A 27,373-nucleotide genomic window follows, 5' to 3' on the forward strand; every position below is an offset into this window, starting at 1 on the left:
TATAGAGCCAAAGGTAGACGCTGCTGCTCAGAGCGCAGAAAGAATGAAGAAGAACATCAGAAGAGAGCTTGTCACGTCAGAGACAAGACACGGCGTGTCAGCGGCAGACGGAGAAAATTGGAAAGACGAGTCAGAGGGAAGTTATGGGCGAGGTAAAAGGACGGGAAAAAGACTGCAGAGGAAGTGGAAAAGCGAGTGTGACGGACAGAGAAGTCATGCATCAAATAAGTCAAAGCCAAAAAAATGAAATGTCAAAAAGCTATCCATCGCTGGAAAATAAGACTTAAGTATACAGTAAAGAGAGATTTGAACACAGGGTTTTTCATTATAGTTTTTATTTTGCTTTGACTTTTATATTTTGTATTCACTTAGTTTTAATTAGTGTTTAGAGCAAGTTTGTTAGTTTGTATTAGTTTGTACTGTACTTTATATATCGTCACTGTCCTGTGAAAAACACTTATGTCCATTTTTTTCATCTTATTTTTACGTGAATGGTGTTTCCGCATTACAGACGTCGCATTAACATGAACATTTTTTTAAATCCAAAATTGGACATTGGACAGCGACGCTATATTCTATATTATGATATTGACTAAGATGAAAATGGACATTTTGGCAAAAACTATGGTTATTTTTAGTTACATACATTTTCGTTATTTTATTTTTTCTTTAACTAAAATGTTTTTACAATTTTTTTTCATTTTCATCATTCGGTTTTATTCTTCAGTTATTTCGTTAGTTTTCATAAGCGATAATAACCTTGCGCAGGACACATGTCAACAACCAATAGACTAATTGACAGTCGGTGCACATATATACAACAATGGGGTTGGGCACCTTCTCTGCCTCTTCTTCCCTTTTTTAATTCTCTCTTCCAGCAGAGCTCAGTGCTGCCCGGCGTGTTGTGGCAAAGCTTGGTACTACAGTGAGGTTGCGCAACTGTAAATTTGCTTGATTATTGTCAAATCCCATGAAAGATTGCTTGCTTAAAATCCTACTCTGTACCGGGGGCTCACTGACTGTCCCTTGAAAGACTTGTGTAACCTGCACCCCCCTTTTTCTAGGTGCCAGTGTCCGGCCCAGTTAGAGGGTCCCGAGTGCCAGCAGAACAAGCACAGTTTCCACGGCAACGGCTACGCCTGGTTCCCTCCCATGACGCCGTGCTTCGAGAGCCACATCTCGCTGGAGTTCATCACCGAGGTGCCAGATGGCCTGCTGCTCTACAGCGGGCCCCTGGCGCAGCTGCAGGCCTGGGACCACGAGGACTTCATGGCCCTCGGTAGGACCAAAGGGGAGGGAAGAGTGAGGTTGATTTAGATTAAGTACAAACATGAAGCCGACGGCAGCCGAGTACTTCAAAGTCCGCAATCATGTGGAGTCCCCATCGTCGCAAAAGCAAACGTCAGCCCAACAACATCTAAACAAAACACATTAAAGATCTAAAGCCAAAAGTGATGCATTAAATAAAACAAGGAGCCAACTCTCCCCGTCTATTAAGTTGATATTAATATGAAACGGAGACAACAAAGCCAACTTAATCCAGCGATCCTTACTATTTTCACTTGTTATTGTCTAAAAAAAAGGGAGGCGACAATTACGCTACAGAGCTTCCTCAGAACGAGGAAATGGAAATCATTTTGCCACACCTCTGCAACACTCAAACATACAGTAAGTTGCGTTCAAGAGTGGCAATGTATTTGTATTTGTGTATTTGCTATCTTCACCGTTTTAAATTGGCTAAAATCGCACCAAATTTACGGACGAAGTAGGGACGGACCATTAGTATCGATTTGTAGAAAAAAAAAGAATTTGACTATATTTGGACATGCGAGGTTTCCGCCAGACAGTGATGATGTATATACAGTATACACATTAGGGCTGCTCGATTAAGCGATTTTGAACTGAAACAGAATTTTCTGGATAAAATAATGTTAAAAACGTTCAAATCGGCACATTCGATTTTTTTATTTTTGGTGTATCTAAGCCACCGAAGTTTTCTCTGCATTTCTGCTTCCTCCCACGAGCGCGCAGTCCGATAAAAACAACAACATCCATGGCTACCGGCGATTCTGCTCTTTGCTCAGGCAAGTGAGCGTTTAGTTAATAAATAATTTGGCAAATGGTTGGCAAAATGACTTGCTGACAGACTGTTTGGTTTACAGACTGTTTGGTTTACAGACTTGACTGTCTACCTTCTCTCATGTTGATGATTTCATTTCAGATGGTATACGCACTTTCTTCTTTCATTATTGGTTTAATTAAGAACAGATCTGAAATCTATTATATAAGTAAAATGCTGTTAATCCCAATGGATTGTTCTGTGTGTATTAAGTTAAATTGACTGGCATTTTGAGTTCAAAGAAAGAAAAAGAAATGGTAATCGTAAAATCGGGTTTGAGAGAAAATAATTGGGATTTTCTTGTTAGGCAAAATCGAACAGCCCTAATACACATGTATATGAATTTAGAATAAGCGGTAACGAAAATGGATGGATGGATAATACATTTTGGAAAATGTCAGCTTTGTAGGATGAAACTGCAGCACAGAGCACATGTGGTGCGCAAACCAAAAAAAAGCATAGCATAGAAATACATTAAAGTAGATCTGCCTGGACTTTGCTGTTGCTGCTCAGCCCAGAAAATGAAAGCGTGTTCTTTGACGTTAAATTCATTTTTGGAGCTTTAATTCCCTTTTGCTCTCCACCAAGCGGGGATTATGATTTTTCATTTTGGCTAAGCTGACACTCATTTCACTGCATTTAATTCACACACACGCACACACACGCACGGACACATTTTCACAAGCACGCGTGCGCCTAACATTCTGCCTTATAAAAAATGCACTGTTATAAGGAGTGTGTGTGTGTGCGTGCTTATGTATGTGTGTTTCCAGGCTCCACCGGGGTTAATGGTTGGTTAGCGGCAGGACGACGGTTGACTTGTCGCCGCATGTGTGCTAATTAGCGTCGGGTGCTACATGTTTAGAGCTCTAATTAGCTTGTTTCAAGGTTCACCTGCCGCATGTAATGAATCCACCTCCATGATCCACACCGGCGGGACATGGAGAGCCAGACTGCGCATTCCATTTTCCCCTGATTTTCCATGATTCAGTTGTTTAAACTTGTATTAAAAATGTGCTTCAAACACAGCCAGCATCAAGTGAAACCTGCTATTGATTTTATTTAAAAAAGGACTTCTTGAATAGGAACCATCTTGATATTGAATTACATCCGACCCTAACTGATGGGTGGTAGCTTTCAGTGTTGTTCAATTTGAAGGAATGTCTTTTAGATGTCATATCAAAAACCCTATTGTTGTTGAGCGTCTTTGAGCAAAGTGAGGGCCCAGTTGAGGGTCATTGCGTTGCATTTCTTCTCATCTTTAGTTGAAGTGGAAACCCTATTGATTTTGAAGGATTAAGCAAAGTGGGGTTGATTGATTTTTAATTCATTCACTGCTAGCCGCTTTTAAAGCTCCACATATTGGAAGCCGTTAAAGAGCGTTATGACTAATCTTTCAAGACCTGCATAACATTGTGTTCTGCGATCATATAAGCACCGAACCAACAGAATGAAAGAGTGGACTCACTCCTTTTCTTTTATCTAGCGTTTTACGGTTTTTAGTAAGTAGAACATGGTTTATCCCACCCAAAACACTGGTCTGACACAAACAGCGAAGAAAAGGAGCTTTTTGTGAAACGAAACGTCTATTAGAACAGCAACTTTGATGCCAATATGCTCATCGATAATTTACATATGTGACACCTCAAATTATAAAACAATAAAACCAAGACTGAGAAAATGGAAGGGATTAGAATTTTCATTGATGGAGACTCCGGTGCAAACTTTTCTTAGATGTATGGATTGCGCTACAACCGTTTTGCAGTTAGATAATCCCTGTGTAAATGTTACCATTAAAACTTGGTTACATGTAATAAAGACAATTCAGCTACGTTGACAGGTCAAGGTTTTGACTTGGCCTTCACACGATCCGCATTTCCTACCGGCCATACATGACCACAGATTTAAACAATGCACTTATCTTGGTATAACTGCCCTTTTTGGAACAATTTCTAAGGGATGATCATTTAACGAAGAAACACACCCATAAGTGGCACTGATTCACTGCACCGACAAGCTGGGCGAGACCCTCTTCTGCGCCTACTTGTTCAAAAATGTACTTGACGAATAAATACGTTGTTGATGGCAGTAAACGGTTGGATTCCAGTTGAGCAATATAAATGCAAGCGCAGTTAATTCGTTAATCATGCTATATCAAATTAATATGCAAGATTAAAGTGAGCTCTGAATGAAGCTAAGTGGTCGACTACAAAGTCATTTGAATCCTTGGAGAACCAAAGCTCTCCCACATAAATGAAGGCTGTGGCTAAAGCTCTGCACTCGTCCAAATAGTTATTTGAATCCCTCAATCCTCAAATTAATTAAAGTAATAGAAACATGAAAGAAAGTGCAAGAAAAAGTGATTGTGTTAGCCCGGTGCAACGTGAGGCTAAACCAAGGTCAGTGAATGCAACATGACCTCATTAAACTCCGAAAAGTGATGCCTTCAAATGACAATGAAGAGAAGGCAGACTCTTCTACCAGTTGCTTCCACTGACCAGAATGTGAACTGTGTTTTAAAGCAGCATTAAAAAAAAGAAAAGAAAAAAAACGTGCCTCTTCAAGCATGCCGTCCTCCCATTGAAGCTCAGGCAGCCATCTCTGATTGATTGATGATCCATTTGGAGACTCGCTAATCAAACACACCGAGATCTTGTACTCACATGAAGGCACCCTAAATAAGAGATTACCATTACAAAGTCATTACGGGAGTGCACATTTCAGACCATGACTCAGACTTGAAAATGTTAAAAGTACAATTTCCATAATTCAGGCTGAATTAAAACTACTTTGTACATACTTTAATCTTGCACACATTAAACATAATGCATAATATAATGGATTAGAAATAAACTACCTACAATTCTTTCCAAACCTCCTGCCCAACCAACCCTCCACCTGCCTAAATGCTGTATCTACCTACCAACTGTCCATTCAAACACAAACATCACTCACTCACTCACTCACTCACTCACTCACTCACTCACTCACTCACTAACTACATAAATAAATGCATATACACATAGATACTTACACACACACCCACACACACACCGACACACACACACACACTTTAATATACATACATACGCATGGTAACGCACGTCGTCCTACCAAGCACACGTTTAGGTCATCAACGGACACATTTGGTACATCTGAATTCTGCGCCATCTTATGAGATGGAGTTATTGATGATGTAATAAAAAGCTTTCTGCAACTACTCTAAGTTAGAAATGACTGACCTACTCATACCTACGTACCTACTTGGCTACCTACCAATTGTCACATCTGCCTATACCCACCTACCTACGCAATCATCTACCTACTCACCTGGCAAACTAACCAACTAATCTGTCTCTGTTATGTACAGACCTAAGTGTCCATCCTTCCTTCCTTCGTTTCTTCATACGTGCTTACCTCCCTTCCCGCCCAAACCAAGAACATAAATACCTAATGCCGTACCTTCACATCCTTCCACCTGCCCCACCTAATTCCTTATACTTCCTACTACCGATTTACCTACCTACCTACCTACCTAATTAACTAAACGTAATCGTAATCCTCTCTGACCCACAGTCACTGGATTTCTCTGGAATGAAAGAAGCGAGCGAGGTCTGACATAAAAAATTGAAAAGGTCTGCGCCCCGCCGACTTCTTCACTCTTGTTAAACAAGCGGCGGCTGATTGATGCACTCTTCAACATTTGCACTCCATGCATATTCTTCACTCTTTTCACATGATTTAACAAGCTCTTTATGTTGCTTTTTTATTTTTACTTGCATCAACATCAGAGCGATGCCCGTTTGAATTACACCAACGCTCCATCATGTCTTTGTCTTATCTCCGTGGTTTCATTATGATTTCATTCCCGCTGCATTTGTCAGGAACGTCAGTTTGATCTTTTGTCACAGGAAGCGACTGTGTCGGGAGGCCACAATTACCAAAGAATTTGTCGCCGCAACCCGGGGCCAAACAGCGGCAATTAAAATGTGCCTCACAGCCACAGGGACCGTAGCCTACTGTGATTTTTTTTTTTTTTTTTTGCCGAGAAAAAAACCAATGGTATCTTTGGCTGATGTGGGCATGATGAGACTCACTGATTCCACTTTGACATTATGTGAAATGTCATTTGGTTCACTCCAGGAACGTCGGCAGACTACCATGGCCTTTGTTAGTTTGTTGGTGGCACTAAATTGTGTTTGATGTAAACAAAAATTAACTGCATGTATACAGTCAGTCATGACAGTGCTTGTGACCCTAACCCTAAATTAATTTTAAAAGAGCACAAACATCCGGTTTTCAGGTTAATTCAAAATAAATAGCCTGTGCTGTTGACGAAAACATAGGTAATCTTCACTGAGGTCTTTTATACTATTTCTAAGGTCTATTTATATCTTTACTAAAATGTGAAAAAATGAATAATCCATCCATCCATTTTTCTGTACTGCTTATCCTGACTAAGGTCGCAGATGAGCTGGAGCCTATCCCAACTGATTTTGGGCGAGAGGCAGGTTACACCCTGAATTGGTTGCCAACCAACCATAAAAGAATTCACTCACACATTCAAATCTATGGACAATGTGGTCTTCACTTAACCTCAGAAACATGTTTTAGCAATGTGCTAGGAAGCTGGAGAAATTAATGTAATTTTTTCCACTAGCATAGCCGAGTGACAGACTGCTGCCAGACGATGCGGCACATCCAAACTCAACAGCCGTGTGGCTGTCAAACTTGTTGACGGATCATTTATAGAAAAAAATCTAGTGGCTGTTGTGCACTCGCTGAACTGTCTGCTGAGTTGTACGCACTTTGTATATTCGGGTGTTTCTGTGTGTTTTTGGGAAGCATTTGAATTGCTTGCTGCTCAGCAGTCTGCATGCTTTTGCTTCTTTTGTTGGCTCTGGCGAATCCCAAGGCCATCACCAGGTGAACAAACCCACTCATAGACCGACCAAGCAACCCTCCACTTAACCAATTCAGAGCTACTGAGCCGCGCAACAACCCACCAAATAACCCAGCCAAATGACCAACTGACCAACCTGCCTTCCCAACCAACCACTCCCCTACCTGACCAACCAAGCAATGAATCCCTAAACCTAACCTCCAGCCCTAATCCTAACCATCTACCACCTAACAACCAACCTACCTACTGACCTGCCAACCAACGACCAACTTACCTACCTACCCAACCACCCATACGTCCGCTAATAGCAGAAACTCATCTTCTCTGCTGTGCACCGACTTTCCGATTGAACAACTTCTCTTTTATTTGGCCCAATGCTCTGCCGCTTTTGTTCTTTCGCTTTCTGCCACTCTGTGTGCAGTGTTATGAAAAGACAAGTTGTAAAGGTGACTCAATGGAATCAGGAGATGGCATTGAAAAGCTCTCCAGCCAGCCAGCGAAGTCTCTAATTGACCCTCTTGAGCACTTTGGCAGCTTTTCATGTTGCAATAAGCCAACGGGAGGTCAATGCGTTAATAAAACTGATGCCATGGACTGGTGGAAAAGATGAGAATGAAGAATGTATTGCGTGTTTGGAGAGAGGCAGCAGGTGAAAGAAAAGTCGGGAGTTGAGCAACAGCGTTAGTAGCAGTTAGCATACTTAGTTTCATGCTTAGCTTGAGGTCAGTCTTTGGAAAACAGCTCCTCACGTCAATATACGTGTGCACTTTGTTGTCCTAACAAGCAAGCAACTCATTACATACTGATACTGTATTGGTGAGATAATCACCGATTCATATCATTTTCCCGGGAAATTGCTTCATTTGATCACGATGCTGACCAAACTTATTTCCTTGACCATGTATTAGAGATACAGTAGAGAGGAAAGAGCTATTACCTCGAAATAGCATACACATGTTTTCCAACCATACGTTTTATGTGGGTTAAATACCGATTTGGGGTTTTATGAATCGATATCGGACAATGTAAAGGAAAATCTATTCAAATCGATAAACGGATTTTTGTTTTTAAAACCCAGCTCTAGTTGTGAAGGCAATACATTCATACTGTTTAACTTCCCATGATGCTGGTGAGTCATATCAATAATTAAAGGTATCCATATCTCCAAAGAGTGAAAGTGTCATGAGTGTCAAACTGTCACTTTCAGTCCTACTAGCTGCCTTGCCAACCACCCAGCTAAAAACTAAATCAACCATTCAACCTACCTACCTAAGAATAAATTTCCCCACTGTGAGATCATTAGTGTCCTTCTTCTTACTATCCAAACAAACTCCCAACCTTGTTGCCTACATACCTACCCATCAAACCACCTTCCCTGTTTTGATTAAAGACCAGCATTTTCACATTTTTTTTCCATATTTTTCCTATTTTTTTCCAAATTGGAAACAAATATGTGTTCAACTATACCCTCCCTGGATTATCAGATTTAATGCTAACATTAGGACCTAAACCCCCCTCTGTTAATATAGCTACCAGTCAACATGCATCCTCCTATCTCTCCCTTCTGCGCCGAGCCCACGACTACCACCGGCGGCGGCAAGGTTTGCAACACTTCATTAACTTTTAATTTCCCATTTGAGTAAGTCGGGGGCACGGACAGAGTGGAAAAGAATAACGGTGATGCTGCTCAACGGGAGGAAAAATAAACAGCGGCGTCTCGGTTGCACGCAGACGGAAAACGTCAGTCGGAGACCATGATGAATGAGGATGTTTGGCTCATTGTGTTGGTTTCTGCAAAGAGAGCACCCGGTACCACTTTCCAATGATGAAATACTTGGAACCTCCACTATGTAGCGATTCACCATGCACGTATTACAGATTCTTAGCAATCATGTTTTTATGTGGTTTTACAATACAGTATAGAAAAGTTGTGCATATTCAGTGTAGTACCACGCTCTGCGATGTTCTGCCAGGCAACAATGAGCTCTACTGTAAGAGATACAGTGTATTTAAAAGAAGAAAAGAAGAGGCAGAGAAGGTCCCAAACTAATCTCCATTAATAGTTGTTTTTCCCACACAGCAGCGAGAACATATGCCTGTCAGCGTTGTTGTATACTTTTATCTGTATGTGTTGACACTCTTAAAGTGGCAAGTTGTTTGAAGCTTGATGATTATGGATCAAGGCTAATTTCGGTTAGCTGGTCTATGGAATTTATTATTATATGTTAGTATTAAGCGAGTGCACTTTCCTTGGGCGAAATGGTGCGCTTTGGTTGAACATTTTGGTGTTTAAATATACATTCATTGTCATGTGCTATATTTACCAGTTTTATAGTAAGCCGCTTGAAGCTAACACACTTTGAATCTTTTTTGAAGACCGTGAGCAAGTCTTCTTTTCCTTTGATCAAAATTACGTTGGACAATAACCGCTCCATTTCTTGACAGCATGACTGAGAACAGATGCGAAGAAATCTTTATAAAAATATTTCAGTAGCTTTACATGTAGAAAATGTGCGGCAGGGGTAAAACTATTAGACAATTTACTACACAATCTCTCTATACTGCCGTTTTTTACCGCATGGGTTCCCCCTCAATTAGCGATTTGAATGTACACACAAATTATTAATCAGTGATTCCTAAATGTGCTCATTTGAGAGGAGCTGACCCTGTTTACCCCATCTTCCCCGCCCAGAACTAATCGGTGGGACGCCCACACTGAAAATCAACCACGGCTCCGGCACGGTGGTGTTACAGTTGCCTGGCAACGTCAACGTGGCCGACAGGCGCTGGCATCGCCTGGACATCCGCAGCAACAGCAAGGTGGGTCGCACCGACAGATATCACCCAAAATGTTTCAGACTGTTTGTTTCAGAAGTACGGATCTAGTCAGTTAAAGCGCAATGTTGTAAAACACGCTTCATTGGCTTGTTTAGATGACAGAACATTAATGGTAGTATGGGCAATTTAGTCATGTTCAAATGTCAACATCTTAAATCAACAAGTGGACTTACAGGGTGATCATCAGATAATGTACTTTTCATTGTGGCAAATAAAGTTAACCACTGAACTAGGAGCAATGTGGTTTTCGTCCTGGCTGTGGAAGAGTGGACCCGCTTTACACCCTCAACAAGATTCTGGAGGGTGCTCAAATGTTGGCCATGTAATGTGAGCCTGGTGCACCACAGACTGAATGGCCTTTGCCGTTGTGTTTAATAAACAGCTGACTTCCCCCCCAAGCGTCTCTGTTAAGAGTAGATAGCAGAGAATACGGTGCTGCTGTTTTGGGGGGACCTGGCAAAGGCATTTGATTCTGTGAATCATTTCATTCTACTTAAATTCTACGGACAGAATATTGGCCTACTTTGAGAACTTTCTCTGGGACTGCCAGTTACTGCTGTGGGCACACGCAGTCAGCGATTTTAGAGGGTCATTTCTCAGACATGTTACCATTTCTCAACGGTATTCTACAGGGGTCTATACTTAGTCCAATTATTTTCAGTATTTTCATCAGCGATATAACCCACCCTATTGGTAACTCTTTTGCCCATTTGTACGCCAACGACACAGTTTGTTTATTCTTCTAGTTATACTTCTATACTTCTCTATAGTCTTCACTTCAGACAAGGTTTGCAAACGTTGAAAAGTCTTTTTCCAGTCAACAGTTATCACTGAACAAAAGGAAAACTAAATGTATGATGCGATCGATATATGTGCCTGCTGCCCATCTGTTTTTTGTTTTTTTTTTCAAGAACATTCTAAATTGTATAAGACCAGGGACGTTAAACTTGATATAGTTTGGCGTTATCTAAAAAAAACATGTTTTGCTAGATATTGCGTATTCATTTTTCCTGTAGTGTCAAAGTTGTTGAACATGTTGAAGAGTCCTTGAGTGAGACACTCTTCTTTGTTCCCTGTTTCAGAGCAGTCAATGATGCAAAAGACTAAAAGCGACAAGAATTATTCTTTAAAGATAGAAAAAGAATAATGACAAAAAGTTGATCTTTACAGAGATCTTGTTGACTTTTGTAGTCGAGGTGCCTATAAGTTGCTTTATACTTAGTAAACGGCTTTTTCTATTGACAAAAACATCAATTGCATCTTCTGTGTTGATGTTTTCAAAGAAGAGAAAAAAGGCTCGGGGGCCTGAACAACAAAGGCATAGTATGTTGATTAAATACAATAAAAAAAACGTGAAAACAACACTGATTGGCAAGTGTTAAGGAAGTAAAGACTGCAGTTTGCAGGCTTATGCATAATACTACCAAATAGAACATAATTATAAATGTCATAATTAAACCGTGCCATTAAATGTAATTTGAAAAAAAAAAACAATAATACAAGATTGAATTAAATATATAAAAATACCATTAAATAATGGAAAAAAGTAAACTGTCATAATTCAAAAACATATATTAATAACAAAAAAATTCGCTTGAATAAAAACTTGGTTCACTTGAAAATGTCTTTCTACAAATAAAATAGCTTCAAATAAAAATGCAGAACAAAAGATTGAACATTTAATCAAATAATTAAAAAGTGCATTAAAGGAATAGTACTAAATAGTAAAAACATTAAATGAATATAAATGTCATTAATTAAAAACCAAAAAACAGGAAAAGGCACAACATAAATAGATAATAAAAATCAAATCTGAAAATTCCCTTTAACAAAAGAAATAAACATTCTCACATAGAATGGGTATATATTTATACCTATATAACTCATTTATATAATATAACTGTTAAACATTATATATATATTATTTTGTTCACTATTAATTATATTATTAATAGTATAATTATTTAACATTTAACATTTAATGAATTCAATTGCATTGATATGCATTTAATGTTGTCATGAGCCAGACCTAAAATAGAAGCGGAGCAGAACTTTCACCCAGGGGTTTTTGTTCTCTACATACATACATAATTACAGCCAAAGCCCCTCAAGAGCGCTTCAGACGCTTGTGACAGTAATGACAGTCATCGTAGGCTGAAATTCAACCTGTAATCTTTACTCTACTTCACTTTTTCAAAGGCTCCCATTGGCTGGAATCGCCAGAAATCTCTTTTAATCGCCTTACTCCCCACAGGAAAGCGTCCTCTCGTCACATTCCCAGCATGGAAAGATTCAATGTGTCTCTTATCGAGGCAAGTGATGGGAGGAATGTTCCAATCCTCCTCTCCAATAGATGCCTTACTTCAAATATACAGAGTATTTGACTAACGTCAATACCCCAAGCCTTGATCCAATTACGCGGAAATGACCAACTCAGCTCCAAAAGACGCCTCCCGAGTAAAAACAAAAAAGTTTGTAACCCTAACTGTATACAAGCATTTCTACAAATGAAGGCCTCTTCTCTAATAGACACCATACTTCAAATGAATGCAGTCTTTGGCGAAGCAAATTACCCCCTTGCCATTATCCATTTATAGAAATAGATGCTTCCTGAGTAACAGGAGAAAAAGTTGTCGCTCTAACTTTCTCTAATTACATACGCATAAATAAATAGATATCTCCAATCAAATAGACACCATACTTCAAATTAAAGCAGAGTTTTTGCAAAGTCCCCTTGCCATTATCCAATTATGGGAATGAACACCTCACCTTAAATCGATGCTTCCTGAGTAAAAGGAGACACGGTTGTAGCTCTAACTTATTAACATTAAAGCATAAACATATAAAGACCTCCAGTCCAATAGAACACCTTACTTGATAAATGCAGAGTATTTGGTCAAGCAGATGCCCTTGCACATGATTAAATTAAGTGTTTAAAAAACTTGTCAAAATAAAGATCTCTGTGATAGACACCTTACTTCCGATAAACAGAATATTTGACTAAACAAATGCCCTTAGCCATGATTCCATCTAATGAACATCTCACAAGCCCCTTCAAAGCCTTTTAAACAAAATTAATAATTCACGAGAAAATTAACACCTCACCTCTGAGCTGATTCCTCCTCAGTAAAGAAGGGGCTTCCACCATGCCGCGGCAACGCAAAAGTGCATAAATGGGAAATCAATGTGTAGTTCCGCCTTTAAAACGCAGTTTGTGCTAATTTAGACATCCACTCAAATAGATGCCTTACTTGAAATATTTCCTCAAATATGTAGTGTCCTCCTGTCTAAAAGATGCCTGATACCACAATGAATCATCACTGTGGTTTACTTTTTTTTTTGTGATCAAATAATTTTATTCACAGTGTTCTTTTGTATGCATGGTGAAACACACAATGACAAACACAATACACACATATAAGACAGATACGTACACAATATCCTCTACCTTAACCAAACCCTTGGACCGCAATCATTCATGTCCTCTAATTTATAAGAAATATAAAAACATACATACAAGCATTTTAAATCAGACTTCTCAAAGTCTTGCTTTCATTTGCTCAGCAGCCACATAATAACCAAATAATTTCAAGAAAAGTTAAATACCAATGACAAATACCAACTGTATGTGGAAGTTTCCATCTCATTGCATTTTTTTTTTTTTTGCCGCTCTTAGACCGACCAGTAACAATCGATTTATGCATTGTGATATATTAATTGTAGATAAACTGCATATAATAAACATTTGAGGGTTTAATGGGATAGTCTGTCTTATTAATAATGATAAATCAGAGGCAACCTGCTGCCAAAAATTGCCGATAGGTTTGGAATCCCAGACCATGTGAAGAAAGGTCCCTAGTTTATTTAATGAGTATAGTGTGCATAAGGAGCTATCTATAATTATTCATTTGATATAGCTTTCATAGTGTTAAATAAGTTCTGTGCACAAATGGATAATGAATAAGATTGATTTCTTGAGGATAACATTATACTAGACCATACATCACACCAGTCAAAGTTGGGGTTCCAATCTAATATTTCCTACTCCATATCACATAAAGTGCTAATGATTTATAAGATTTATTTTATAATACATTTATATATAGCAGTGACTATACCCGATGTCTTCACTTTATCAGTTAGCTCAACCTAAGGATGTACTGGTAACTTAGCATCAATAGCCACACCGTGTGCTTTAAACACCTAGCCCTAATCTGTAAATAAAAAAAGGATGCATTTGTTAAAGCCATTATCATTAAAGAAATATCCCCGCAGGCTAATCCCCTGGTCCCTCCAGTGTGGGAATTGGATGGGACTACCCCCAATTCATGAATTATAAGTATCAAACATTCATGTGTTCAATTTGATGTACTTAAACAAATAAATGCTTCACCTGAACTAGACCCCTCCTCAATAACATAAAAAGTCATCGTATTTTACTCCATCAATAAAGGCCTCCTCTGCAATTGCTACTTTAACTGGAATACATGGCTAATGTATCATATATGGTGTTTCCTTCAAAAGTGCACAAGTTGTCCATGCCTCATCTGCTATCCACTGCTTAAACAGATGCCTTACGTCAAATGGCCACTATTTGGTCCCTTCAAGCATTCTTTAATTGCGTTGTTTCCCCGCACGATAGCAACCTCCCGTCACACTTTCAACCAAGAAGAAGTCAATTATCGTCCAATCAAGTCATGTGACGAGAGGACCGCCAGCAGCTGTTCACCTCCGAGGACTAACTCTGTGCTGCTTGGCCTCATTTTCGCAATTTTTGGGCTTTGATGTTCTTGGAGGCGGCCCGAAGGGTCTTTTTTTTACTCATCTCCCAGCAGCCAATCAGGACATGGCTTTCACAAAATTAGCGCACTGAAAATGTAACCTCAAGCGACACTTAATGAATTGAGCTCTTACGTTTAGACACAAGAAACATGTTGTTCTCAATTCATTTGTCATCAAATTGCATCAGTTTAGTCATTTGGCAGTAAAATGTTGACATTTTTCACTTGCCCTTAAAAGCCTCAAAGGAAGTTTTGAAAGCCGTTCACAAAGCGGTAGCTGCTGATTTGGTTAGCCTTTCCATCCATAGAGGCTTTGAACAAATACTTTACTTCAAATAAACTCCAAGTACTTACCACTGGCAATTATTTAAAGAAGTAGGGTATTTAAGTTTGCCTTTTTCCCATTCAAAACAAAGAAAAATGCCTCTCTTTATATTAACATGTCCTCAGTAAAAACATAATATATCAAGCAGTGTGTTTCTGTAGTTGAATGAGCAAATGACTCTGAACACTACTAAGGAACTCTTTGATCATGACTTTTTACACTCAAGAGAAAATAAACACCTGACCTCGAATAGATACCTCCTCAGTAACAATATCCATCCATCCGTTTGTCTGTCTGTCTGTCTAGTGTATGGAGTAGAACATAATGCACCGTAATGTGTTGTGGATTGATTAATGGATGTCAAGTGTCTAAAAGGCTGTCCTGTTTTTAGTTGCCATGGTTATGGTTCAGGAATGGCAGGTGGATTTAAAAAAAGTATTTTGTAACGTTCATATTTGTTCAGATGCTTTATTGCACCACCTGTTTTGCTTATTTTATGCAAATGAGCACTGATGCTCGCTAATACTCACAGATGTGGGCATATGAATAAGTGTTGAAATGCATAAAATCCATTATTATAAATTATTATATGATCTTTTATCTAAATATTTAAAGTAATAGATAAACAATTACAATAATTGCAATTTTAAATAAATCATCATAAATACTCTTGTCAAATGATGACTTTTATTGTTATCAGATCTTGTCTTGAAACCTTAACATAAGACAAATACCCTTGAAACCCTAACCATGGCTTCAAACCCCAATTAGGAACCTTACTCCCATTTTCAAACACTAATTTAAAACCTTATCTTGAAACCATAATTTCAAATCCAAACTTTAAACCTAACCCTGAATTGAAACGTGAATTTGAAACCCAAGCCTTGGTATGAAAGCCCACACCCTGGCTTGAAACCCAACTTTAAAAACATAAATTATGCAATGGTGACATCAGTCTATGGTGCTGTTTTTTTTCTCCCCTCAGGAAGTTCGCTTCACCCTGGATCGTTGCTCAGGGGCTGCCGTCATTGAAATGGAAGGTCTGGGAAGTTGGCTTACCACAGAGGACCACTCGTCCTGCGAAGTGACTGGCACCACACCCAACACAGACCGGTACGCCTATTATTTTTTTGTTTGTAATATGGAAAAATAACACAGTGTTGTATAAAAGTCATAATAAAACTAAGTCCTATAACGAATTAAGTTGGCCTTGTTAAATTTTAAGTGCCGTACATACTGTAGTATTTGTATGACTAAGGGGTGTGACCCAGTGAGTGACGTCAGGATCTGGAGTCTGGTTGACCAATTAGTCTGCGTGTGAGCATCTGGGCCTGAATTGTGGCCTACAGCAGCTCTTGGCGAGTGTTCTCATTTTATATTTGTGGTAGACTGTTTATTGTCCCAGTCGTCTCCTTGCCCACATGCAAGGGCAGTATCATACCTTAATTGCGCCATTATTTTTTCCACTTCACTTGAATGGTGACGTATCTGAAGCTTACTCATAACTCAAATTTTGGCTTGCAGCACAAAGCAAAAAAAATGTGACCCGCATATAACCTGAAAAACTCGAATGCAGGTCAAGGGAACACTGTATCTGTTTTTACAATGTAATAATATGCTAAGCACTGTTAATAAGGACACCTTGACTTTGCAGATACCTGAACACAAGTCAAGTGTTGCAGCTGGGCGGAGTTAACGAGGATATTCCCTACATTTACCCTCAGCTACAACACAAACACTTCACGGGATGTATACGTAACCTCGTTGTGGACAGCAAGGTAAAACACAAAAACAACACCAACATTACCAGAATGGCGTTATATCAATCACAATATGCCTCACATAATGTTTGACAAGTGAAAAAGCAACATATTTTTTCACATTCTCATTTTTCTTCTATTACAAATTGTAACAATAAAAATCTCAACCTCATTCTCATTTCAACTGTAATATGAGGGAAGAATGGTAAAATAAATGTCAATGGTAAAAAGAATGGAAATTAGCTATAAAAATCTGAAGTGGGACATTTGTCAAAGAAATCATTGCAAAATATTAAAAAAAGATTGCTAATTTTTAAAAATAAAAGGGAGAGCTGGGCATTTTACTAAAAATTTGCGGTCCGTTTATCGCCTTTCACCTACAGCCGGGGTACGCTTCCGCCGTCAGTTTATCCGCCATTATGTCTGGCCGAACCAAATAGTAATCGCCTATAGGCCGGTTCTTCTATCATTTTAAATGGGCTCCGTTAGCATTTCCGACTACCAACTTCAACAAACTACCACAAGCACCCAAAAAAAAACCCACCCCCACACACCGCTGGCCAATACTTCAAACGAAAGACTCACCTTCGACTGGGATCTTTACGGACCGTTGAGGACTTTGGGACGAGGCTTCCATTTCTCATTGGCCACCGCCATTGACTGAGGTTTTAGTTATCGGTCCCGAAGGTCAGAGAGAGAAGCTTTTACCAAAACTACACATTTTTAATCCCTCACACTGTGTGAAGAACCTTGGCGTCATTTTTGACTCTGAGCTCAGTTTTATTCCTCATATTAAAAATGTAACCAAGATTGGTTTTTATCACCTTAAGAATATCGCCAGAGTCCGCCCGTTTCTCTCTCAGGCTAACACGGAAGTGCTGATGCATGCCTTTATTTCCTGTCGTTTAGATTACTGTAATGCCCTGCTCTCTGGCCTCCCGAAAAAGAGCATTTCACCACTGCAACTACTGCAGAATTCAGCCGCTCGGGTGCTGACGAGAACCAGAGGGCGGGAGCACATTACGCCAGTTTTGAAATTGCTGCATTGGCTCCCTGTGTGTTTCAGGATCGATTTTAAAGTACTTTTATTAGTTTATAAATGTGTTAATGGTCTTGGGCCATCTTATTTATCTGATTTGCTTTTATCATACCAGCCCTCGCGGATCCTGAGGTCCTCTGGCGCCGGCCTTTTATTTATTCCAAGGGTGAGGACCAAAATGCATGGCGAGGCTGCATTCAGCCATTTTGGTCCTCACCTTTGGAATAGCCTGCCAGAGGATGTCAGGTCTGCAGAGACTGTTGATATTTTTAAGAGGAAGCTCAAGACACACCTTTTTAGTTTGGCTTTCAACAACTTTTAAATAATTTATCTTTTCTTTTGATTGAAGATAATTCTATGTTTTGCTTTGAATGTTTTAAAGCACTTTGAGTTGCATTTTTATGTATGAAAAGTGCTATATAAATAAAATGTGATTGATTGATTGATTGATTGAAGCATCACCGCGAATATAGTCGATAGACGATTACATAGACGGAAAAAATGGACTTCCGACAATGCTTAGTCTGACTATTTGTTTAAGTTTCCCGTCTATCGTTTATCGCCTACAAAATGGGCATCAGTCATAGGCGGATAGACGGATCGGTCCGTCACATAGGCGGAATGCCCAGCTCTGATAAAAGGCAATTGTCACAAAAAATGAATGGGGTGAGTGTCAAGTGTTGAAAAAAAAAAAAAAAAGTAAAATCATGAGCGAAAATAAAATATGTAATGGCTTAAACAAGATTGGCAATCATCTAAAGTGAGTGAGAAATGAATTGTTGTTGTTTTAAATTGGAAGCACCAAAAAGAACCACTGAAATTGTAAAAACTGGAGTAAAAGTTGTCAAATGTTTAAAAGAAATTGGTGCAAACTGATAAATGAATACAGTAAGTAACAGTTAGAAAATGCTAGTAAAATAGTAAAATAATTAATGACAAGCATTTAAAGCACATGAAAATTGCCCTAAAAAATGACTAACAATGTCATGTCATAACCAGGGGGATAGACAGTGTTCTTTTTTGTAACCTCCTCCATGTCCTCTCCGAGTGCACTGGGAAAGTGACGTAGATTTTGCAGTCCGACTGTTCAGACTTCTAAGCAACTGTCAAGGTTTTCTTTTACCTTTCGCTGCCCCAGCAGAACAATTCAAGCTTGACTAAAGTGAACACCGTGGCCTTTGTGAGCCTCCAGAGCCTGAAATGTGAGCCCCAGATCTTGTTTTCTGCTTAGCTTAGCATGGCGGTAACCTGTGGCATGCTTTTATCTCACTGGCCTTTGAATGCTGGTCTTCTTATTTAACTCAAAGTATTTTCACAATTACATCTTTTCTGACATCTGTAGGGTCTGATGTCTACCTGACTGAATAGCACACTTTCTGCTCACCTCCTTTGGGAGTAGAGCATATCAAAACCCAGTGTCATAGGAGTGAGTAATAATTGTCATAATTAATTAATAATTGTCAAATGAGTAAATAACCATCTAAAAATATAGTCAAGAATTTATGGAAATGTAAAGAAATTGTTTTGATTAAAATTATGAATGGTCAAGCCTGTGAAAATTGTATGCACAATAGGCAGGGGCGTTTCTAGTCACCTTGGGGACCCTAAGCAAGAGTGACTTTAGGGCAGTGGTGTCAAAGTCAAATGCACGGAGGGCCAAATACCAAATTTTGCGACAAGTCGAGGGCCGGACTGATAGAATGTTCATTGAATTTTTCCAGATTGGATCGGGTCCTTTGCGCCTGCTGATGATGTCATGCTTTATATTTCTGTAATCTGTTTCTTTGCCTCTATGTTTGTCACCTCCCTGGCTGTTGTGTTTTTATGTTCCGAGTTACTAAATAAAAAACAAAATAAAGTACATTACTGCTACTTTTGCGAGGCAGCTCGTACGTCACTTCCGTTTGCGTTTCTCCTGCCAAACTGGAAACAATTTTCTGGTTGACTCTGGCTGCAAGATTGTATGAACTGTACTAATGTGAAGTAAAACGGAGAGGATCATATGATTGGTATGATGTCTCCAGCTGACCCTATTTTAGAGTGGCAAGGTATGAATATGGGTGATCCTGTCAGAAAACACAGGCCCATATTCCACTTGACACGTCTATTTATTGTGGTTTGCAACAACACAGACAAAGAATAACCTAGCAACATCATTCAATGCATATCCATTTGTTAACAATATGCCTAATATGTCTGAATGACAAAAACTCAATCAAGCAAAAAATACAAAATTAAAAAATAAATAAATACAAATAGTTTGTGTTTTTTTGTTCTTAATCACCTGAGGCTGTTTTTTTAAATGCATTTTGTTTATTTTGTGCTTTTCTATGACATCCAAATAGCCACAATTTAAAAACAAGAAAAAACATACAAGAAAAAATTAACATTAGATGTACATATTAATAATTATTTAAGTTAAAAAAAAGATTTTAAAAAGTAGTAAAATGGCCTAAGAATTAGAGTGAAATTTCGTGAAAATTGTCCAAAATGAGGCAAAATTGTCAAACATTTGTGAAGCTACTTAAATTGGGTGTAAAATATTATTTGTGAAAACTTTAAAAATTGAGTGAAAATGGCCCCAAAATTGTAAAAACTTTCAAAACAGTGAGCCCAAAAAAATCTGGAAATTGTCTAGAATGAGCAGGGGAATATAGTGTACAAAAAGGTTCACAAAAGTGTTAAAAAAAAAAAAAAGAATGGAGAAAAACCGTGAGAAGAATGAGTTTAAATTGTCTAAAATTTGTGAAATGGTCACAAAATTTGTGGAATTGACCCTTTCTTAATATATAGCGAGTTCATGAAGTATCTTTTTTCCAAACAACAACAAAGATGCACAAAAAATTGTGGAACGACCACACGTCATAGTCTGAAACTGTTACGCTAATTGTCGCTAACAATGCTATCGTCTCAAACTAAAATAATGTAACCTTTAACAGTGGGCTCTTAAATTCATGTGATTAACTGGCATTTATCATTTGCGATGCAAGGTCTGTTGGAGCATTTTCAGTGAACCTGATAAATATATGAATATATGAAACTGCGATGCAAATTGGAATCAACTTTATTTGGCCCTAAGTCCCCCAAGACTTAATTTACAACAAAGCAAATCATATGTCTACAATGAACTGCGTTTGACTCACACTCAAAACTCACACACAAACTGCAGAAAGAATGAAATATATATACCGGTAGTCATGTACACTTTCAACTGTAAGTATACAGAAGACCTCACCGTGAACCCAAATGGAACCATGCAATTAAATAAAAAAAGGAAAGACCAGTTATTCTGATTTGACTTAAAGAAAAACTGCTTGGAGTTAATCAATTCAACAGTTTTGAGGGGTGGCAAATATGTCAGTGTGTCTATGGGACCGCAAGGTACACAATACTCTATTTGTCTATTTTTTTTCAAGTGGGCTTGGGGAAACTCGGCCCCGCTCTGTTGATTAGTTGAGGAACAGTCAAGACCTGGACAAATTAAGATTGAGACAAGACCAAGACTTTGAGATATCCAGTATTAGGCAAGACCAAGTCATTGAGGTTTTGACACCAAGTCAATACTATGACATTGAGGATCAAGCCTGAGTCAGACAAAGACTTTGAATGTCGCGATCAAGTCAGATCGCAACTTTGGGATTGAGTCCTTCGTGATTCAAGATGAAAACTTTCAGGGGTTGAAACGAATCAAGGCTGACCATCATTTTGAGCGTTTGTGCCCTGAGACAGAACCCAAACCTTCACAAGCTGAGACCCAATCGAGACCAAGACTTTGCAGTGTCAATTCTCTTGAGTCTTGACCATGACTTAGAGGGATTGATACCAAACTGAGACCAAGACTGAATAGAAACCACGACTCTTTGTTATTTTGAGGGGTTGAGACTGCTTTAAAAAACTGAGAACATAGGGGTCGAGACTGAGTTAAGACAAAGATAAACCAATGTAAATATGGCCATTGTGGGCCTACTAAAAAAAAATTACCCACTTTAATTCCTCTTTCGTACCTTTTGTATGAGCTGTTTTGTTTGAATGTTCAAATGTCTTTTTATTTCCCCTAAGTTGACTGCCTTACTGTGGACTTTAGTTAGGCATTGATCCGTGAAACCCAGCAGCAGCCAGAAAAGGAAATGTTGAGTCATAAATCAAAAAGTAAGCAGCAGAGAACATAAAGCATAGAGAGTGGATAAAATGTAAGGGTTAGTGTAAACAAGGTCAATGCATCAGGCGTCTATGTTTTTAATAAACTCTGTCTGCTTTCTCACTGGTGCACACATTTTTTTTCTTTTCTTTTTTAATACAAGTCACGACACCTGATTTGCATGTCGGCTTAGTAAGGCTGCAGACTTACTCTAGCTCACTGGATACTGTCTGTAGCCACACAAAAGCAAGACCAAAGACCAGGACTTTTAGTGTTTGGGACCCCTCAGATAAACCTCTCTAAAGCAGGTGGTTGCCATATACAACAAAGAACAGGGCATTTTAGTTGAGACCAAGTCGAGAACAATAATGAGTAAAGACCATGATGATGAAGGGTTGGGAATCCTCTGGCTAGACCCGTTATGTCTAAAACAGATGCTTGTCTTAGAGACCAAAGACCAAGTGTTTGTGGGCTTGAGACCGATTGGAAACAAATACTGAGTTAAAATGTTAAGAGGTTGATGGGTTGAGACTGAGTCAAGAATAAAACTGAAAAGACAATGTTGTTGCAGGGTGATGATGATGATGTTTTCATTGATTTTGGAATTGTCCATTTTCTAATAAATTATGGAAAGGTGTTTATAATTGATTGGTTCCCGCTCAGTGGCGGTGTCTGTGTGTCCCCTGCGACTGGGTGGCGACCAGTTCAGGGTGTAGTCTGCCCTCTCTTTTGCCCATTGTCAGCTGGGATAGGCTCCAGCACCTCCCTGCGACCCTGTACAGGATAAGCGGTTTGGAAGATGACACATGTTTATAATTGTATTTTGGTTGTGTAAAATCACACCATTCCTTTTGCTTTGAACATATATTTCTTGGCATCATTGACTATCCACTTATGACAGTAGGTAAAGGTTTGATGACTATTTTTTTAAATGAGTGTTATTTTTAAATTCTTGAGCGGCTGTGAACTATTTTGCTGACACAAGGAATTGTGGGTAATATCCTTTTGGAAATGTTGGTCAGAAGTAACTTTCTAAATGGGGCTTAAATCAAGGCACCTTTCCTAAGCATTTGTAGAATGATCCTATCCTCCAAGTACTTCTGGGTCATCTCGCTCGGATAGCGTAGAAAAGGAAATATCGTAGGCAAAAATGAGAATTCAAAAGAGGCCCCGGGTCAAGACCAAGACTTTCACACGTTGAAGGGTTTAGCTGAATCAGGAACAAGATTTCGTTATGTTAAGATCAAGTTGACATGATGTTGAGGGATTAATAAGAGACTGATTAAAGACTTTGAGGCAGACCAAAAAGCAGATTTTAACACAGGATCTATGACTGTGAAACAGTGACCATGTGCTCCAATACAGTCCTTTGGGAAAGTGATTAGAGTAAAGTTCTTCATAAGATCTCTTTTCCCAGCTTGAGCAACTTGGAAGTGTTGAAGTGAAGTTCTACGTCTGGGCTTGAATTGTTGAACTTGGGAGTTCTTCAAGGAGTGTTGCATTAAAGGCTCCTCTTCGGACCTCTCATCATTCTGTCTGAGTTTCAAGCAGCTTCTCCAATTTCTGAACTCCAGCAAGGAGAGATGAGAGAAGTCTTACTTCTTCATCCGCTGTGTTGCTTTTCATAGCCCACTCTCTTTCTTGTCTTTGTGCCTGTCATCTGTGTCCTACAGTTGTACGATCTGAGCTCCCCAGCCGACTCGCAGTCCAGCTCACCGGGCTGCCAGACCACTGACGGCAGCTGTGTCAACATGGGCTACCCATCCTGCGGACGCCGCGGACACTGCCATGGAGAGTGGGGCTCCTTCAGCTGCCAGTGTGTACCCGGATACACTGGGCAGCAGTGTGAAGAGGGTAAGGACAATGTCACATGAATGACCTATTAACGGCTCAAAAATACAAAGATTGAGCATGCCACAGGCAAAACATTTAAAAAAATTGAATAAATAAAAAATAAATTAATAATAATAATCGGGTTGGTAGATAGGTAGGTCGGTCGCTCGGTCGGTCGGTCAGATTGAAGGAAGGATCAAGAAATAGGTAGGTCTTCTAAATTTACGCTCTGTTCCAAGTAGCTGTCAACAATTGTAAATTTTCTTCAGTAGGATGAGTACAAACCACTTTGTGTTTCTCCATTTATGGTAGTATTGTTGAGGAGAACTTAATCACCTTGGTCTCTTCAAGGTTTGAGGGATTGTTGTTTTATGTCAAAGCAGGAACAGAATTGATTGAGCACTAATCAATGATCAATGACAGTGACTACAAAGTTATGGATGCAATACATGACACAGAAAGAAACAAAGCCTGGCAGTGCAGCTGACAACAACAACTGGCAGCCAGACAAACGCTCGCTAAATCACACACGCGAGGCGTCACATCCAAAACAAATTAAACAACAGGACACATCTACAGCGTGACAACTCCAAAGGGGTAATAATAATTCCGTTGTCTATCCTAGAAGCTCACTAGAGTGCAAACCTCTGCAAAGGCCAAACACCTGGACAAGGACAATAGCTTCGGAATCATTCTGCCTGAATAATATTTGGAAAAAAAACTTCAATGTCACGTACTAGGAAGCAGCCTAGTAGCCTACTCAAAAGACTGAGAAAACACTTAAGTTTAGCTTGCTAAGCTTGTTAGCTCCCTACAGCTAGCGTAACATTAGCATTTTTGATTCATGACCTAACACTAGCGAAACATTCTTTTACATATGTATAAGTACATAGCCCAGTTTGAAGCAGACAAACTTAACCACATAGCTTTATCCCAAGGCTGAGTCTATGTGGTTAGTTCTAGACATTTTTATTTATATCGTGCTGCGCAGCGATTATCTGGAATAACTAAGGTGAGAGGAGAGATCATGAAAGTTTGAAAGTCATTTTTTGAGTCACTTACAAAAACAGATACATTTCGGGAAAAAAACAAACAAACATAACCTCTTTCCACTTGCTTTTGCCGTTGGCGGAGGTTAAAAAAGCAAAAAGTCATTTTTAGATGAAGCTGCAGCAGACAAAAACAAACCACCAAGTGTGCGATTTTGCCTCCCAGCAGGACGCTTTGGCCTCTTAAGCGTGCCGGAATGAAAGAGGAAGGGGAAGTTGCACACGATTTGGAGATGAGAGACGGGTGTTGTGTGAACTCACCCCGGGAGAACAAAATCATCAACAACATCCACAACATCTCCATCCTTGCTGTGTTTTCTCTTCCTGGCATATACTGTAACACACAATCTGTTGTGCAGAGGTTCCAGAGTACTCCTTTGACGGGCACAGCCATGTACGCTACCAGCTGGCCTCGCCGTTGCCGACCCGCAGGACGGCAGTGCAGATCCTGGTTCGAACCCGCAAGCATAGCAGCACCGTGCTCAGTCTGAGCTCCAGAGAGCAGAGCGAGTACCTTCGACTGGAGGTAAGACTTTGACACAGCTCCTTAACAGATTTATTTTTAAAAAGCGCCTGGTTATTGTATCAAGTGATTGAAGTTATAGTTGTCCCGCCGACAGATATGTACCATTTTCCAAATCTATTGTTTGTAACAATAATTAAGATATGAAGGTGGTATATCAATGAAGTTTTGATGTTCAAAATACAATTCTGAACAAAAACCCTGGATGATATGATGGATTGAGGTTTGATTTCACCATTTTTTAAAAATAATTTATCACGTTAAAATGCAGTTTAGTTTGTAGCAGTATTCAAAAGATTCTTTCCATTTTAGGGACTATATGACATTCAGAAGAAAAAACTCATTTCAATTCATTTGATTCCTAGTCATACCAATATCAGAACCGTAGAAATTGTTAGTGCACTTAACACCGGCCAATTTTATTTCTATCACTTTCAAATTCAACATGTTTGTAACGATCCTTGAGATATCAACATGGATTGATTCTGGTGTCTCTTTCATCCCTTTTGATGAAGTTACGACATCCGGAAGTGTGCTTCTGCCAGAACTGTAGAATTATTTTAACATAGATCACAGTTTTCACAATTGTGATCCCTTTCAAATTTATCAGAGCAGTGCCTGAGATGTCAACCTGTACCCAGAACGCACATCTTGATGAGAAGTTACTAAACTTAGAAGAAAGTTCAGGTGAAGAAATCCAAGTATTGCAATAGATTTATAGGCATCTGCTCACCAGCTCCGTGGATTTTTTTTTTCTCATTCAGTTTTTATTTGGATTACATTATGCTTTGTGTTTGACAGTAGTCAAGATATCATGAACCAAAAATAGTATTTCTTTTCATTTTGATTAAGTTGTGATTTCCAGAAAACAGGTCATAAGAAGAAACCGATACCATACCATGGATTCTGCCATGCTGAACACGATTCATTCTTTCATTGTGATCACATTCATCCATCCATCCATCCATTATCTCCATTATCACATTCAAATTATTGTTATTACATCAGTAAACTAAAAAAAAATCCTACGGATATACTGTGGATTCATGGTCACACCATAGTGCCATCCTGCTGCCAGATCCAAAGTTTTTCCACACTCAACAGAACAATTTCAATTTTGATTTATTCAAATTTAGCAGATTTGTAACTTCATAGTATGCAAAAATGGGCCAAAAATTTGAATGGTTTCTCCTTTTTTGATGAATTTTTGACAGACGATAATATAGATTCATAGTTCGCCACCAGATCCACAGATTTTTTACATCTAAAGTATAAACACTCACGATGTGATTTGACTGCCAAAGAAGTCAATACACAAAATGTTGGTTTTGCATTAGTCTTCTCACTACGCTCACACTCAAACATCTTGACAGATTTGTATAATTTTTTTTCTGTGACTTTCTCGCCTTAGTTTTCCGTCTGTCTTTGTCTGCACTCCACAGGTGTTGATCAAACAATGTTTATCCTTTCACCCTGAGCTTCCTGTTGTGAGAGGATTCAATTGTTCTTTTACATGTACTCGTTGACAGTGTGAAATTGTTAATTCTCGCCAACATCCCAGGAAGCCTGAAATCTTCTTTTGCTCCCTTCCAGATCCTTCTTGTTGCTTTTTTTTTAATTGACATTCATCACATTCTACTTAAAATTGTTGTACACCAATTTGATTGGCAATGTTAGGTTGAATAATGTGTGGGTGCTTCATGTCGCAGTTCTAGCATTTGTAATGCACCCTGCTTGAAACCCTACTTTGATAGTTAGAAACCCTCATTGAAACCCAAACCCTTCTTTGAAACACTATTTCAAAAAAATTACCTAGAAACCCTAACCTTAGCTTGAAACCCTAACTATTATTTAGAAGTGCTATTTGAGTCCTTTTTGAAACCATCAGTCATGACTAATACCCGTTTTGAAACCATAAATTGCAATCCTAGCTTTGGCTTGCAGCCCAAATTTGAAAACTTGACCCTGGCTTGATGCCATGTTATTAAGCGGCCTCATATTTGGGCTGACATAGCCCCACAGCGGGACTGTTTACTCAAATAAACCACACCTTCGTTCCCACCTC

General features: G+C 39.0%; 1 protein-coding gene across 1 annotated transcript in view; it reads left to right on the forward strand.

Annotated features, from left to right (window-relative positions):
* Positions 1 to 27,373, forward strand: part of LOC147149863 (neural-cadherin) — a 256,943-nt gene that overhangs the window by 198,659 nt on the left and 30,911 nt on the right. The window contains exons 32-37 of the mRNA XM_086025213.1: positions 1,065 to 1,279; positions 9,715 to 9,842; positions 15,952 to 16,079; positions 16,621 to 16,744; positions 23,577 to 23,757; positions 25,145 to 25,311. Of these exons, the coding sequence (XP_085881339.1) occupies positions 1,065 to 1,279; positions 9,715 to 9,842; positions 15,952 to 16,079; positions 16,621 to 16,744; positions 23,577 to 23,757; positions 25,145 to 25,311 (943 nt within the window). The remainder of the gene's footprint in view (positions 1 to 1,064; positions 1,280 to 9,714; positions 9,843 to 15,951; positions 16,080 to 16,620; positions 16,745 to 23,576; positions 23,758 to 25,144; positions 25,312 to 27,373) is intronic.

Source organism: Filicampus tigris, chromosome 3, assembly GCF_054856515.1.
Source record: "Filicampus tigris isolate MCC_2025a chromosome 3, RoL_Ftig_1.0, whole genome shotgun sequence".
NCBI classification, from domain to species: domain Eukaryota; kingdom Metazoa; phylum Chordata; class Actinopteri; order Syngnathiformes; family Syngnathidae; genus Filicampus; species Filicampus tigris.